General features: G+C 45.5%; 1 protein-coding gene across 1 annotated transcript in view; it reads left to right on the plus strand.

Moving 5' to 3' along the window:
* Positions 1-16364, plus strand: part of LOC124031417 (receptor-type tyrosine-protein phosphatase gamma-like) — a 306478-nt gene that overhangs the window by 244573 nt on the left and 45541 nt on the right. The window contains exons 6-7 of the mRNA XM_046342630.1: positions 6104-6170; positions 12612-12769. Coding sequence (XP_046198586.1) covers positions 6104-6170; positions 12612-12769 — 225 coding nt within the window. The remainder of the gene's footprint in view (positions 1-6103; positions 6171-12611; positions 12770-16364) is intronic.

The following is a 16364-nucleotide window of genomic DNA, read 5'->3' on the forward strand; positions in this document are numbered from 1 at the left end:
GATAACCTTAAAGCTCCTCTCCTCTCCTGCCAAGTTACACAACCCCACCAGGCTGCATATCCACACAACATCAAGGCAGTCTACTGGCTAATAGCAACCTCACTGCTTACAGAGAACAAATCAATACACACAATAACTACTAGTTCTGGGCGATAAATTGACAATTATTTTGTGTTAAAAGATAAATTGCAATAAAAAACATTTTGGGGGAGGTGCACAGTTACTCTCCATTAGCTCTATTTTTACACCATGTCAAAGAAATTGGCATGATATATTATCCTAAGTTTGGTTACCAGGTAACCCAGCATATGATTTATAAGATGATATAATGCTGCGTCAGAAAAATACTCGTATTTTAAACATTCATTTAGTTATGCATTTATTTCTTATTTTAAATGTAAAAGTATTTCATACCAAGTTCTTCTCCACTAGTATATTGGTGTTTGGTAAATTCAGCATATTATTTGCTTCAAACACAATCAAAATGTCGGCCTGTGACTTTTTGCTCAAAATAAATACCGATGGCGAGGTGAAGTCGATGGTCTCAACACTGCAGCCCTGTCCATTTAGTTTGGTGGCTTTCACCACTTTTGCCCCACCGTCTGTTGTGGTGCACACCTGCTTCTCCTTTGGCTGATCCAGGGCTGCTAGCGAGTCCTGCAGCCCCTGGCCCCTGACCCCTGACCTGGGCTATTATCTCCCCAGTGTGTTCCTCTGGAAAGTAGGCAGTCTGCTCTGCTAGCACCTGCTGCACAGCTTCCAGTCGACATGGGATGTAGCACAGTGTCAATGACATATAGGGCTCCCTTTGTTGATGTGAAATAGTGCACCTGTTTCAGATCCGATGCTGTCCTGTACGTGGCGTTTCCTATTTCTTGTCCAGAGTGTGAACCATCTTCTTGAACCCACTTTGTTCAACTGTTGAATTTGGGGCTGTGTCTTTTGCGATGTGGTACGTTATCTGTTATTTCATTCCATCAGTGAGTGTGTTGGATAGGGAGTTGTGTGTGCAGACGATTCTTGTCATGACGCTTGTCGGCATAGTTTTTCTTTGCCATGCATTCGTCATGTTGTGTTACAAATGGAGGAGATGTTGCTTCTGTTACCTTGAGTGGTTGCTACAGTTCAAGCACACTGCCTCACCCTGCTCATTGTCACTAGGTTTAAAACCAAAATAAGCCCAAACAACTGACACAGCGTCCTTCTTTGGCAGTTATTGTTCTTGGATTTCTGGGACAGCATTTTCTTTGTCTCCATTCATTTCCCCCCACTAATGAACGAGGCTACTCAGTTACACTTAGTTACACCAGCTCTGTCAAGAGGAATGGGACAAAATTCACCCAACTTATTGTGGGAAGCTTGTGGAAGGCTCCCCAAAACATTTGACTCAATTTAAACAATTTAAAGGAAATGCTACCAAATATTAATTGAGTGTATGTACATTTCTGACCCACTGGGAATGTGATGAAAGAAATAAAAGCTGAATTATATCATTCTATCTACTATTAGCCAAATGTATTTGGCTAAAGTGTATGTGAACTTGCGAATTCAAATGTATGCAAAATGTCTTCGGTATGAGTTAGCAAGATGTCGGTAATTTCCGGTTTATCGTTGTAGCTCTAATAACTGAAGCCATTTATCAATCAAGTGACCCCCTTCATGGAGAGTTCATGTGTATGGACACCTCTGCCTGTCTATGCGTGTGTATACATCGCTGTCAGTGAATGTGCGTGTGTCTCAGTCAGCGTGTGTGTGTGTGTGTGTGTGTGTGTGTGTGTGTGTGTGTGTGTGTGTGTGTGTGTGTGTGTGTGTGTGTGTGTGTGTGTGTGTGTGTGTGTGTGTGTGTGTGTGTGTGTGTGTGTGTGTGTGTGTGTGTGTGTGTGTGTGTGTGTGTGTGTGTGTGTGTGTGTGTGTGTGTGTGTGTGTGGTGATTAGATTGTTCTCCTCTAGCTGTAGCACGTATTAATTAAATGATGTCGGTTGCCATACATAACAAATTGTCCCTATCGGCTCACGTGAGCTCTCAGGGCAGCGGCTCCCATTGCCTTTACGGCCCACCCTCGCACCTTGATTGAAATAGATTGTGGTAGTAACATCTATCATTACAGTTTTATTGGCTTATTTACAGTCTACATGCTCAGTGATTCACCGTACGCTCATTCAGATACACACGTGTGAGCAGAGCAGACCCAGGCCCAGCATCGCTCTCAGAGGTTTAATACTTACTGGAGCAAGCTTTACTAATGTAACAGGAAGTTTACTTCTGATTAACTCAGCCACGGTGTACAGTACATTAAGGAGAGGCAGTGTCTTTTAGGTGATGGAGGAGTGTTTTGTCTTTCGTTTAGGTGACTCTCCATTCCTCACTGTATCAATTATCTCAATTATAATGTCACAGTGCTGCTACCAGTTCAGCAGAGTTCAACCTTAATGAGAAATGAGCTCCAGATTTGAACAGAGATAAAGGAATTCCTACAATTGTGCACTTGTTGGTGTTAGCCATTCGTTAAGTAGTAAATTGAGGAGGAGGCAAGGCCTGGTACTGTAATAGGGTTTTGGCCCTCCAGCCAGGCTAGTTGTTGATGAAGCGGGACGGCCTAGACACTTTGTCTCTGCTTCCTCTCTCTGTCACCAGTCACCTTGGTTACAGCGGGACATTCGTCAGCTTGAAGAATCGACTGCCACCGACGTCACCATCCTCAGAAACAAGATGGAGCACTTTAAGTTGATATCGCCGCATAATACGCTTCTCTTAATTGATCGGAGTTGCCATTTTTACGTGGGAATACATATAATAAAAATCCAAAAGCCGTAAGCACACAGCTCTTCTTTAGCACTGGTGTCACTGAGAAGGGAAATGCATGTGCATCAGGGCTGTTGGATGGATGATAGCAAGATGAGATGTCATGTGGCTCTGGCCTGGTCTTTCTGCCGTGTCTCTATGGTGTCGTTTGCCTGAGTCAGACTGCCTGCATGGGGAGAGGCACTGTGCTGAGGTACTGGCCATGTAGGAACAGACACAGCATGTAACCCCACGGAGAAGGTCCCCAGGGGACAGTGCTGCAGGCTTTAACAGACAATTATTAATAATGAAACTATAATTCCCATGGTCACGCTCTCCATCTTTCTCTTTCTGCCTCCCTCCCGTTCTCTTTTTCTCCTAACCCCCCCCGTCTCTATCTTTGAAGCCATCTCTCTCCCTCTGTCGTTCTTGGCAGAGGGCTGTCTTAGGTAGGCAGATTTGGCGCATGGCTCTGCTTAAATAAACCCCCAGTGCAGATACAGTCATTCAGAGCTCTCTGTGGTTTGCCATCTGCCAAAAACATGATTTTTTTTTAAAGAAAAGAGGTGCAGTGGGAGAGAACTCAAAGGATTGTGGTAGATGTACGATGCCTCACACAGTGAGTGCGAACAGAGGAACAGAGGAAGACAGTGGGTGGTTACGACACATCAGAGTGGGAGTTAACGGAGGTGGCTGAGACCTGGGGCCTCATTTATCGAAGGTGCGTGCGTACCATAAAAGACTCTAAACCTTGCGTGCACTATTTTTTCCCGCAAAAGTTGGTATTTATCCATTTTGAACTTGACGGTAAAGTGTGCGTATCGTCGCACAAAACTCAGACCATGCGTTCGTACAACTTCTAGTGGTTGATCAATTGTAATTCCAAGCAAATATTGTTATTTTGAAGTGAATTATAAAAATGGTTGGTGAATAAAAACAGTATAGCGTACGCCTAATGATAAAACAGATGCATTGGCCGTTGGTGAGGAGTCCATATGGCAGCATGTGTTTCTTTTACTTGTGTTAGATAGGCCTAAATCATGATCACATTGCAGGACATGTCTGCTTTGTGACATGACTGGTTTATTGGTTTATTCCCGCTACACAACCATTATTAGCCTACCATTTATACATCGCTCATTCAATAGCCAAACATGCTCGAAAGTAAATAGACTGGTAGCCAATTTAAAATATTTGACAGTATGTGCAGGCTACAGTATTGCTGTGTGATAGAATCACAACATCATAGCCTATTTAAACTCAGAGCCAATACCAAGGCAGGAGATAAAATTTTAAAAAACGAAATCTATTGATGAACAAAATATTAAACAACAATTCATATGTTCCATTGTAGTAACACGACGAGTTGAGTTTTTACCAAAAATTTCTATTTTGGTTTCATCTGACCATATGACATTCTCCCAATCTTCTTCTGGATCATCCAAATGCTCTCTAGCAAACTTCAGACGGGCCTGGACATGTACTGGCTTAAGCAGGGGGACACGTCTGGCACTGCAGGATTTGAGTCCCTGGCGGCGTAGTGTGTTACTGATGGTAGTCTTTGTTACTTTGGTCCCAGCTCTCTGCAGGTCATTCACTAGATCCCCCTGTGTGGTTCTGGGATTTTTGCTCACCGTTCTTGTGATCATTTTGACCCCACGGGGTGAGATCTTGCGTGGAGCCCCAGATCTTGGGAGATTATCAGTGGTCTTGTATGTCTTCCATTTCCTAATAATTGCTCCCACAGTTGATTTCTTCAAACCAAGCTGCTTACCTATTGCAGATTCAGTCTTCCCAGCCTGGTGCAGGTCTACAATTTTGTTTCTGACAGCTCTTTGGTCTTGGCCATAGTGGAGTTTGGAGTGTGACTGTTTGAGGTTGTGAACAGGTGTCTTTTATACTGATAAAGAGTGGACAGAGGACAGAGTGGACAGAGGAGCCTCTTAAAGAAGAAGTTACAGGTCTGTGAGAGCCAGAAATCTTGCTTGTTTGTAGGTGACTAAATACTTATTTTCCACCATAATTTGCAAATAAATTCATTACAAATCCTACAACATGATTTTCTGGATTTTTTTGCTAATTTTGTCTGTCATAGTTGAAGTGTACCTATGATGAATATTACAGGCCTCTCTCATATTTTTAAGTGGGAGAACTTGCACAATTGGTGGCTGACGAAATACTTTCTTGCCCCACTGTATCTATAAGTCCTAAGAATTTGTTGTGGAAGCAAATCCAAGTATGCCAGAATTTACTCAGAAATGTACACATTTTTGAATAATTAAGACCATGGACTTAGTGGGCCAGTGAAGAACAAAGGAGTGCCTTGGGAGGGTGAGGAAGGAAGGAAGGAAAGAAGGTAGCAGCGAAGGTTGCACCTGTAACTGTTAGGTTAGTCTCTGATGCTATTTACAATGATGTCCTGCAGGAGGGGTCTTCCTCGTCTCTCCATGTGGGGAGAAAAGGAAAGGACACCATTGAAGTGCGTTGAAACTCAGTGTGGGGCTTTGTCCCAATACTTAAAGATGGCTTCCTTTCCTTGTCTCCCCCTGCTGAGTGCCAGGAAAAAGATAGCAATCCTGTTTTTAACACTCTTTTCAACCTTTCTGTGAGATGAAATAATGACGTAGGGTAATGATGTGTATTTTTGCATCTTCCTCCAGCGCTCAGTAGTGCTAATCACAGTCATTTTCTCCCTAATTTACCTGCTGCTCTGCTGCTCACAGACATGGACTATCTGTCACCCCATTTCAGCTGTGTTTTAAAAACATATTCTGAGTGCCTGAGTGCGTGCCTGTTTGGCTAGCTGTATGACCTACATAGTTATAGAGTCCATTGACGTCATGTGTATTGCTCCTCCGGCTCAGGTCAAACAGACTTCTGATTGACTCTGATTGTTCTCACCATACTAGATTGTACTCACTCTACAAGAAATTGACTCCCCCTCTCTATCCTCTCTCTCCCCTCTCTACCCCCCCCCTATCCTCTCTCCCTCTCTCTCTCCCTGCCCTCCCACTCTCTCTCTCTCTCTCTCTCTCTCTCTCTCTCTCTCTCTCTCTCTCTCTCTCTCTCTCTCTCTCTCTCTCTCTCTTTCTTTCTCTCTTTCTTTCTCTTTCTCTCTCCTCTCTCTCCCCTCTCTATCCTCCCTCCCTCTCTTCCCCCTCTCTATCCTCTCTCTCTCCCTCTCTTTCTGTAACTCCTGTTTTCTCTCTTTGTTGGGTGAAAGTATCAGAGGGTGTTGAATCAATGTTAGATTTCAATGTATTAGATATAACCCAGGTTCTAATGTGTGTCTCCTGCTCCTCTCTCCTCTCCTGTTGTCAGGTGGGACTGAAGGACAACCCAGCAGTGGACCCCATTATCCATGGCCTGAGGGGCGTAGTCCATCATGGTGAGTGACACTTCCATCACCCAATCATTCCAGGAGGGACTATGAATTGACCAGTCATTGACCAACATTTGTTCATTGAGGATAACAACATTGTTGCATTTAACACCGTAATATCTCATCTCCTTTTCACTCGTGTTTCAGTAATTGGGTAGTCCATTTTTTTTGCAACTGCCTAATTATCGAACATACCCCGGGTTGCCCCCAGGAGTCCCGACAGACAAAATAAACTATTAGGAATATTAATGTTGGTTCTGCCCACAATTTTTAGCAGATCGGCGAGAGACAATTCAAGCCTTGTCTGGATGAGACCAGAGGGATATGGGTGTGTCCTTGGTGTAGTGATTATAGTTGGGTAATTGTTTGAACTCTGATATGAGATAAAGCTGCTAAATCTGACATGAATTGTGTTATAAGGGTGAAGGCTTAAGGCACTCGACAGGCTAAGATAAAGACTACTCTGATCTTTGATTCACTGAGCTCTCACTGATGTAGAAGGACTGTGTAACTTTGAAATACTAATACAATAAGAATTTGTCTTACGGACAGAGCTATATATCTGTATTGTAAAACAATGCAGAACTATATTGCAAGATGGTGATGATGATGGTAATGACAGTAATGATGATGATGATAACATCTTCGTTGTCACGTTATTTTTTGTGTAACCAGTGAAAGCCATCATCATCAATATCATAATTATCCTCCCCTCCAATTTCACAATGACAGTCACCATGACAGTCACAATGACTGTCACCATGACAGTCACAATGATAGTCACCATGACAGTCACAATGATAGTCCCGTTGCCTTCGTGTCTTTGATGCCATGTGTTATTGCTGAGGGCTCTGGCGGTGTCCTGTGGTGAGAGGGTGGAGATATGATTGGATGAGAGAGGAGGAGAGAGGGAGTGTGACTGGAAATGGGAAAATGGGAGGGAACATGAGGGAGGACAGGACAGAGGGAGTGTGATGATGGCAGTATAAAGGAGGAGAGGAGAAGGGGAGGTCGTGTGAATGGAGAGAACAGAAAAGAAGGGAGTGTGCTGGGGGAAGACAAAAAGGAGCGAGGTAAATGTGACGGGAGAAGAGAGGGAGGAAGAGGCTGGGAGAGAGGAGGCAGACTGTGGCGTGCCCAGGGCCAGGCAGCGTGACGGGGGGTGAGATATGCACTGTCTTTATCCGAGACAGATATGACCGTGGGGTCCCCCGCCTCCCTCATCTCCCCCTTTCCTCCCCCGCTGACAGGCCTGTCTCTTGCTGTCTCCCAGTTGTGAATGGAGAGATGTATTTTAAGCTCTGCCGCCCCCAGACAGGGAGGGGACAGGCACGGAGGGAGGGAGGGAGGGAGGGAGGGAGGGAGGGAGGGAGGGAGGGAGGGAGGGAGGGAGGGAGGGAGGGAGATTCTCAAGATTTATGGATTTGAATTAAGCATCCTCATACACACACATACTCACAAACTCACACACAAACTTCCAGCAAACAAATAGCAAAACACATGCTAAATTCTACACAATTATTCCTTCCAACACAGTGTTTCCCCTATCTTCATTTAGCAGCGCCACACCTCCACTGCTAATCGTTGGCGCCACTGAAAAACATAAATACTATCATTATTATTTATTTTTATTCTGCAGAGACGTTTAATACCACAGGGACAAGTTACAACAAGTTACATATCTTCCTCAGATTGTCATCAGATCGTTTCAGAAACCTCCAATGTAACTACACTGAACACAAATAATTATGCAAAAATTTCTACGATTTTACTGAGTTACAGTTCATTAGACCCTAATCTATGGATTTCACATGACTGGGAATACAGATTTGCATCTGTTGGTCACAGAAAAAAGGTAGGGGCGTGGATCAGAAAACCAGTCAGTATCTGGTGTGACCAGCATCTGCCTCATGCAGCGCGACACATCGTCTTCACATAGAGAAATGAACATTAAATTATCTGGCAACAACCCTGGTGGACATTCCTGCAGTCAGCATGCCAATTGTATGCTCCCTCAAAACATGAGACATTTGTGGCATTGTGTTGGGTTCAGGAAGGATCACATAATTCCATCCAGGTCAGTAGGAAGGAACAGCCAATGTATTATACTCTTGAGCACACATTCCATAACTGCAGGTGGCAGTAAATCCTCAAATTGGCTTTAAACCAGTTCAAACAACACACTCCAGGTGGCAGTGTGGACCCTTTCAGTGTGTTTTCCCATCTCATGGAAGAAGAACATTGACTACTTCAAAGTGGAGATGGCCTCAATAGCACTACCCATGCTCACAGACGCCATAATGGGACAGATACTTTGTTGCGTTTTCTAACCATCTCTATGAGCCAACCCTATTAATAGATTAATGTAAAGATTGTCAGCTATGAAACAGTAATGTTACTCTAGATCAATCATCTCTGGGGTTAGTATAGAATTGTCCGGTGATGTCATTGGGTTCAAGAGATAAAATGAAACAAAAGAAGAGAACATCATTTAATTTTCAGGCATTCCTGTCAGAATGCCCCAGAAGTGACCTTCTCACAACCCCCCCCCCCCCCAACCAACCCTTCTCACAGTCGTCCAACAACACCCCCAACCAACCCTTCTCACAGTCGTCCAACAACACCCCCCAACCAACCCTTCTCACAGTCGTCCAACAACACCCCCCAACCAACCCTTCTCACAGTCGTCCAACAACACCCCCCAACCAACCCTTCTCACAGTCGTCCAACAACACCCCCAACCAACCCTTCTCACAGTCGTCCAACAACACCCCCCCCAACCAACCCTTCTCACAGTCGTCCAACAACACCCCCAACCAACCCTTCTCACAGTCGTCCAACAACACCCCCCCAACCAACCCTTCTCACAGTCGTCCAACAACACCCCCCCCAACCAACCCTTCTCACAGTCGTCCAACAACACCCCCCAACCAACCTTTCTCACAGTGGTCCAACAACACCCCCCTTCTCACAGTCGTCCAAAACAACACCCCCCAACCAACCCTTCTCACAGTCGTCCAACAACACCCCCCAACCAACCCTTCTCACAGTCGTCCAACAACACCCCCCCAACCAACCCTTCTCACAGTCGTCAACAACACCCCCCAACCAACCCTTCTCACAGTCGTCCAACAACACCCCCCAACCAACCCTTCTCACAGTCGTCCAACAACACCCCCCCAACCAACCCTTCTCACAGTCGTCCAACAACACCCCCCCCCCAACCAACCCTTCTCACAGTCATCCAACAACACCCCCCCAACCAACCCTTCTCACAATCGTTGCCACCGCTGCTGAAATAAATCCTAACACTGCAACACATCCTATCCCGTTCCCTGGGATCCATCCACACGTAGACGCACAAACAAACACTTGTTAGAAGTGTCAGAGGAAGATTTGTTGTGAGAACGTTGTGAAGCCATCCACTGTTTTCAATGGCTCTGTGTGTTTCCTGTGGCTCAAAGGAAGGTCTTTTAATTGTATTATGAATGTGGCGGCGACGGAGCTCATTCCTCTGCTATTTTAAGCACAGGGCCTGTGGAACAGGAAATCTGTCTGCTCAAGTAATCATCCATTAGGTTACTTAGTCTTAATATTTAATTATACGTCAAGGGCCGGTACAGAATCTAGGCGCAAAGACACGTCCTCAGGACACATATCAGGAGACGCCAAGTGCTTACAGACACAGTAGTGAGAATCTGTGTGTGTGTGTGCTTGTGTGAGACCATGCATGTGTATGTGTCTGTGTGTAGTTTACAGCTCAGATATCTCTTGTGCAGGAGATAGATGTTGCGAGTGGATTTAAGCTGGGGCCAGTCAACACATGCATGTACATTAAATGATGCCCAAGGCGTTGTCTGGCTTTAATATTACCGGAACGATGAAAATCCTTTGTTCATTCATATCCTATTTGAATAAACGCGATGAGTGCAGGAGACTCTGTAAGGTACACTCAGTACAGTGGGTGCCCATCTACACATGCAAATCATAGGCTACATTGGGTGTGTTCTCAGCCCTCTCTTGTGCTCCCTGTTCATCCATGACTGCGTGGCCATGCGCGCCTCCAACTCAATCATCACGTTTGCAGACGACACTACAGTGGTAGGCTTGATTACCAACAACGACGAGACGGCCTACAGGGAGGAGTTGAGGGCCCTTGGAGTGTGGAGTCAGGACAATAACGTGTCACTCAATGACAACAACACAAAGGAGATGATCGTGGACTTCAGGAAACAGCAGAGGGAGCATCCCCCCATCCACATCGACAGGACAGTAGTGGAGAAGGTGGACAGTTAAGTTCCTCGGCGTACAGATCACGGACAAACCGAAATGGTCCACCCACACAGACAGCCTGGTGAAGGTGGTGCAACAGCTCCTCTTCAACCTCAGGGGCCTGAAGGAATTTGGCTTGTCACCTAAAACACTCACAAACTTTTCACCGCCTGGTACGGCAGCTGCTCCGCCCACGACCACAAGCTCTCCAGGGGGTAGTGAGGTCTGCACAACGCATCACTGGGGGCAAACTACCTGCCCTCTAGGACCCCTACATGTCACCGGAAGGCCAAAACGATCATCAAGGACAACAAACACCCGAGCCACTGCCTGTTCACCCCGCTCTCATTCAGAAGGTGAGGTCAGAACAGGTGCTGCAAAGCTGGTGACCGAGAGACTGAAAAACAATCTCCAGGCCATCAGACATCAGCCATCACCAACGTAGAGTGGCTGCTGCCAACATACAGACTCAAATCTCTGGCCACTTTAATAAATGTAGTAATGGATTTAATAAAGGTATCACTCGTCACTGCAAATAACACCATTTATTGATGTTTTCATATCCTAGATTACTCATCTCATATGCATATACTGCATTCTATACCATCTACTGCATCTTGCCTATGCCGCATGGCCATCGCTCATCCATATATTTATATGTACTGTACATATTCATCCCTTTACATTTGTGTGTATAAGGTCGTCGTTGTGAATTTGTTAGATTACTTGTTAGATATTTCTACACTGTTGGAACTAAAAGCACAAGCATTTTGCTACACTCGCATTAACATCTGCTAACCATGTGTATGTGACCAATACAATTTGATTTGATTTGAAATATGCCGTAAGACACAGACTTTTGTCTGTCTGAAGACGTGGGGATTTGAGCTGTGAAAAAGTACTGGGGCATAATATGAAGATTTAGGAGTGATTCAAGTATCTACTAATAAACACATCCCAGCTGTGTGATACAGTGGTGTCTTAATGCTGGATATGACGGACGTAAAGGAGAGGGGGGCTGATGAGGTGACATACTGTACTCCCCTAACCCTGTACGTCATTGTATTCTCTTGCATGTACTGTATGTACAGTATATGTACATTGTCCAGTGTTAGCTCAGTGTTAGCTCAGTGTTAGCTCAGTGTTAGCTCAGTGTTAGCTCAGTGTTAGCTCAGTGAACCGTCCTTTCTCAGTGGTCTCCTGTGACAGTGCTGAAATGAACTCCCCGCTCCTCACTGGCATTACAAGTCCATTAATTCAGCGACTCACAGTGGCTTTGAAGTCTCCACTGACTCTGCACTCTCCAACCCTGATTGGAAATGAATTTCTGAAGGCTGAAATAGCTTAGTGCACAGTAGACTACAGTACAGCATGTGAACCTAGCTAGTGGTACAGCTGTGGTAGAAGCAGTAGTATAGTGCCTTCCCTGCTACTGTGCCTGCTTCTCTCTGTCCTCCATTCTCCAGCAGTGGCTTTAATCCCCCAGCTCTCCCATTCACGTCCAATCTGATGCGGCTTCGTGGTGCGTTGCTACCACGCTAAGCCCCTTTTTCAACCCTGCTCAATAGGATTCCCAGTTTAGTTATGTATTGAAAATGTGGGCCAGGAGGATTCATACCGCCATTTTGTTTGGTTTCCTCTCCACATCTTTGGAGGTCATTTACATTGTTATCTCTATTTTTGAGGGGTTGGGGGTAGACTCCTCATTGTTGGTCATGAAAAGTTATGGCACAAGAGGTTTGCCTCTCTCTTTATCTCTATCCTGGGCAAAGTGTGGATACCATCGTTGCCTTTGACTGGTAAGCATTGCCATCACAAAAGGATTTTGGAAGGAAATGGGCGGATTGTCCTCAGTGGGATTGATCAGCTATAAGAGGGGAATTTTTGTGTCAATCTTGAGTCTTCCATTGGGTTCTGATGTAGCCTGGGACACTGGGGCCAGATTCAGTGGTTACACACAGCAGCACTGTCTCAGGCCTGGTTGAATAATCCTTACTACTTACATCAGTACTAGAGGGTTATACCTAAATCCCCATGACCCTGTTTATTCCGATCAAAAAGGATATTTTCTCATTCACAAGCATCGTAGTATAGATATATACTACATGTTTATAGTGTCTGTATGTGATGTGACTGAATGGTCAATACTGATTCCTTGTGCTTGTTCTCCCACAGAGAAAGAAACCTTCCTGGAGCCCTTTGTTCTGAGGGATCTGTTGCCGTCATCGTTGGGCGGTTACTATCGCTACACAGGCTCTCTCACCACCCCACCCTGCAGCAAGGTGGTAGAGTGGATCGTCTTCAACAGACCTGTGTTCCTCTCCTACAAACAGGCGAGTCACTTCCTCTCTCTCTCTCTCTCTCTCTCTCTCTCTCTCTCTCTCTCTCTCTCTCTCTCTCTCTCTCTCTCTCTCTCTCTCTCTCTCTCTCTCTCTCTCTCTCTCTCTCTCTCTCTCTCTCTCTCTCTCTCACACACAACACAACACAACACACTGACTTCTTTCCTCTGACTAATGGCCTCCCTCTTCCGGGAGCTGTAATTTTCTCACATACCTAATGTGTGATGTTTGTATTTGTGACTGGGTTGAGACAAACATGTCTAGTAATGGGATGGTGCAGTTCCTGGCCTCGCTGGGTCCTTCTCTCCTCCCCAACAGTCCAGGGAACATTTGTCAAACTTACATTCTAATAAGGCCAAATGAGTTTACTTAAGAGAAGCCAAATGTGGAAGAAGTATTGGCTTTATATAAGGGGACACAGCAGGAGAGGAAGAGGGAAAGGGAGAAAAATAGATATTGAGAGGAGAGAAAAAGAGAGATGGCTAGAGATGGAGAGGTAAAGAGAGAAAGAAGCAGAGGAAGAGGAGGAAAAGGACTGTGAGAGAGGGAATGTGTGGGCTGTGGTGTTGAGGGGTGGTCGAGCGTTGCCCCCTGTGAGCGTGCTCAGTGGCAGACCGTGTTTATCTGCCAAAGCTTAGTCAAGGACCAGACAGCTCAAAAGCTGTGGAGGAGAGGTGCTGGCTCTGGGCCCACGCAGAGATAGGTCACTCATACATAAAGCTTTGTACCAATTGAATATCACTAGCTCACCGCTAGTCAGCTTCATATTCCCCTTACACACTGTCTGGCTAAATCACATACTGTCTGGCTAAATCACACACTGTCTGGCTAAATCACACACTGTCTGGCTAAATCACATACTGTCTGGCTAAATCACATACTGTCTGGCTAAATCACATACTGGCTGGCTAAATCACATACTGGCTGGCTAAATCACATACTGGCTGCTTCATAGAGCTGCTACATAGAGCTCAGCTGAAGACAAACCACCCATAAGCAACAGCATAACCTACTGCTGAATGCAAAATGGCACACTGGTACATAGGTCTATGCACCCTCAATAGCTAGCAGAAAGGTGGGCGGCCACAGCAGCTGCATGCACAGTACGGCAACAAGACTATCACATACACTTAAAACCTGTTTAAAACCAGCATGACATCCACTGTCTGTATACAGCTAAAAGGAAAACGGTTATTCACACACACGGCCAGAAGAAGATAGGCACACCTTCACTGTTATAAACTACTGTAAAATGAACACAGTTTCTAATGGGGGACATTTCCAATATTATGTAGAAGGATCATTTTAAATGAGCAAATGTTATTTTACTCTTGAATACAATGATAAATGGCAGACATGTTTTACAATAGGGTGTTTATGGGAGCTCAAGGTGAATGGTGCAGGTGTCTCGTAGCAGAGTCTCGTAGCAGAGTAGAGGGATTTGTCTGTTGTCATCCTCTGAATTAGAAGAGAGCAGAGAGGCAGAGTAGAGAAGATGAAAAGCAGCATGGAGGAACTCTGAGCCTGACCTTTGGGATTATTTGATTTTGCCTGAGATCCAGTCAACAATGAATAATGTTCTGGGATATATATGGAATATACAATGGGGGTTTTCACAGCACCTCTACAGAGCTTCCTGGTATAAGAAGTCTTTTTTTAGACTCTCCTGAGAGGTGGAGACCTAGCTAGCTACCCGGGTCGACACATCAGAGGTGATGAAGAATCAGGGAGATGTTTGAGTCGTGTTGATGAATAGGACAGGGACTTACAGGGGCTCTATCCATCCAGGCAGCATGTCCTTCCTTCCTGTCACTTTGATCCTTTATCACTACCGTTCCTATCCTCCATCCTCTATCCTCCGGATGTTTACCCCTGACCATTAGTCAATCTTTTTTATTTGATTCAACTCGGCTTTGAAGTCTATTGTTACCACCTTCCCTGTCCTGAGGTTTGAAGAAAACATCATTGGCCAAGATGAAAGAACATGGAAAGAAGACCCTCCCTCTCCCCTGTCTGTCTATGTCTTCATCTCTCTCCCTCCATCTCAGTCTTTTGTTCTTGATCAGTGGTGGAAGTAGGTCATTGGGAGTGACAGATGTAGCTTAAGGGTGGCTTTTAAAGCAGATCGATGCTCAGCTATTCCATAGCGACAGCTCTGCCTAAAATGCTTCCACTTGTAACATCTGGACTGTGTGAGTGTGTGTGAGTGTGTGTGTGTGCCACGCCAGGCCACTTAACCCTCTGCTCTCCCCATCACAGATGCCTTCCTCACTAGTCACAGAAGTGTGTGTGTGTGTGTGTGTGTGTGTGTGTGTGTGTGTGTGTGTGTGTGTGTGTGTGTGTGTGTGTGTGTGTGTGTGTGTGTGTGTGTGTGTGTGTGTGTGTGTGTGTGTGTGTGTGTGTGTGTGTGTGTGTGTGTGTGTGTGTGTGTGTGTGTGTGTGTGTGTGTGTGTGTGTGTGTGTGTGTGTGTGTGTGTGTGCTGCGTCACTCCTGGAAGGATTAGTCTCCAATCGCACTGTGATTTCCACACAAAGACAGAAATCCTCTGGCAGGCCTGGAAGAGATTTCAACCCGAATAAGCTGATTTTTCAGGAGGGTGTTGCCATATTAGGGATTAGCAGATTCTAGTCTGATTAAGAGATTTGGTGGAGAGCAGCGTATTGCTTCGACACGGCCTGGCTTGAGCCTGTGCTGTCTGTGCCAGGGCTGGAGGTTACTGATGTTTAGCAGATCAGCCATGATGGCCAATGCAGCCTATAGAACAACAGCCTAAGGGACATCACATGTGGCCTGTCAAAGAATGGAATATATGTTACTATTCTGCTGGAATACATCTTCCCTATAGTGTCAAATGAGAGAAATCTGTGGTGCACACACACACACACACACACAAACACACACACACACACACACACACACACACACACACACACACACACACACACACACACACACACACACACACACACACACACACACACACACACACACACACACACACACACACACACACACACACACCCTCCACAGCCACTGAAGGGGGTAGTCATTGAGCTGAGTATTCCCTCGGTCTCTAGTCTCAGTCTGCTTAGTAAACACACACAGAACCGAGCAGACAGGGAAGTGTTCCAACCCCCTCTCTGTAACCATACCGACTGCTTGTTTATCCCACAACCTCACTCCCACTCCCTGACCAAATCACACACTGAGGAAATGAGACCCTCCTTCCCTACATCTCTCTTTCTCTGTCCGCTTTTTTCTCACTCGAAATCGACTGTGTGTTTTTCACATGATCAGTCTCAGCTCATGTTGTTTTTGTAGCCGTTAGCGTGTCATCATGATGTTGACGGACAGACTTTCCACTCATCATCTTAAGCAGCTCTTAAACCGCTCGGCAGATTATTGTGATTATTTCCTAGGTCTCTGCTCCTGGTCAGATAGTGGTTATTCTGTGGTGGTGGTTGTTCTTCTCTGGGCTGAGGAGAGGAGAGGAGAGGAGGGGGACAGCTGTTCGTGTTTTTCTGTTTGCTTCATGAATGCTATTCCCCTGATTAGGCTGGGCTAGCTTGGCCCTTCACGCCTCTTAGA

Source organism: Oncorhynchus gorbuscha, linkage group LG03 (assembly GCF_021184085.1).
Source record: "Oncorhynchus gorbuscha isolate QuinsamMale2020 ecotype Even-year linkage group LG03, OgorEven_v1.0, whole genome shotgun sequence".
NCBI lineage: Eukaryota > Metazoa > Chordata > Actinopteri > Salmoniformes > Salmonidae > Oncorhynchus > Oncorhynchus gorbuscha.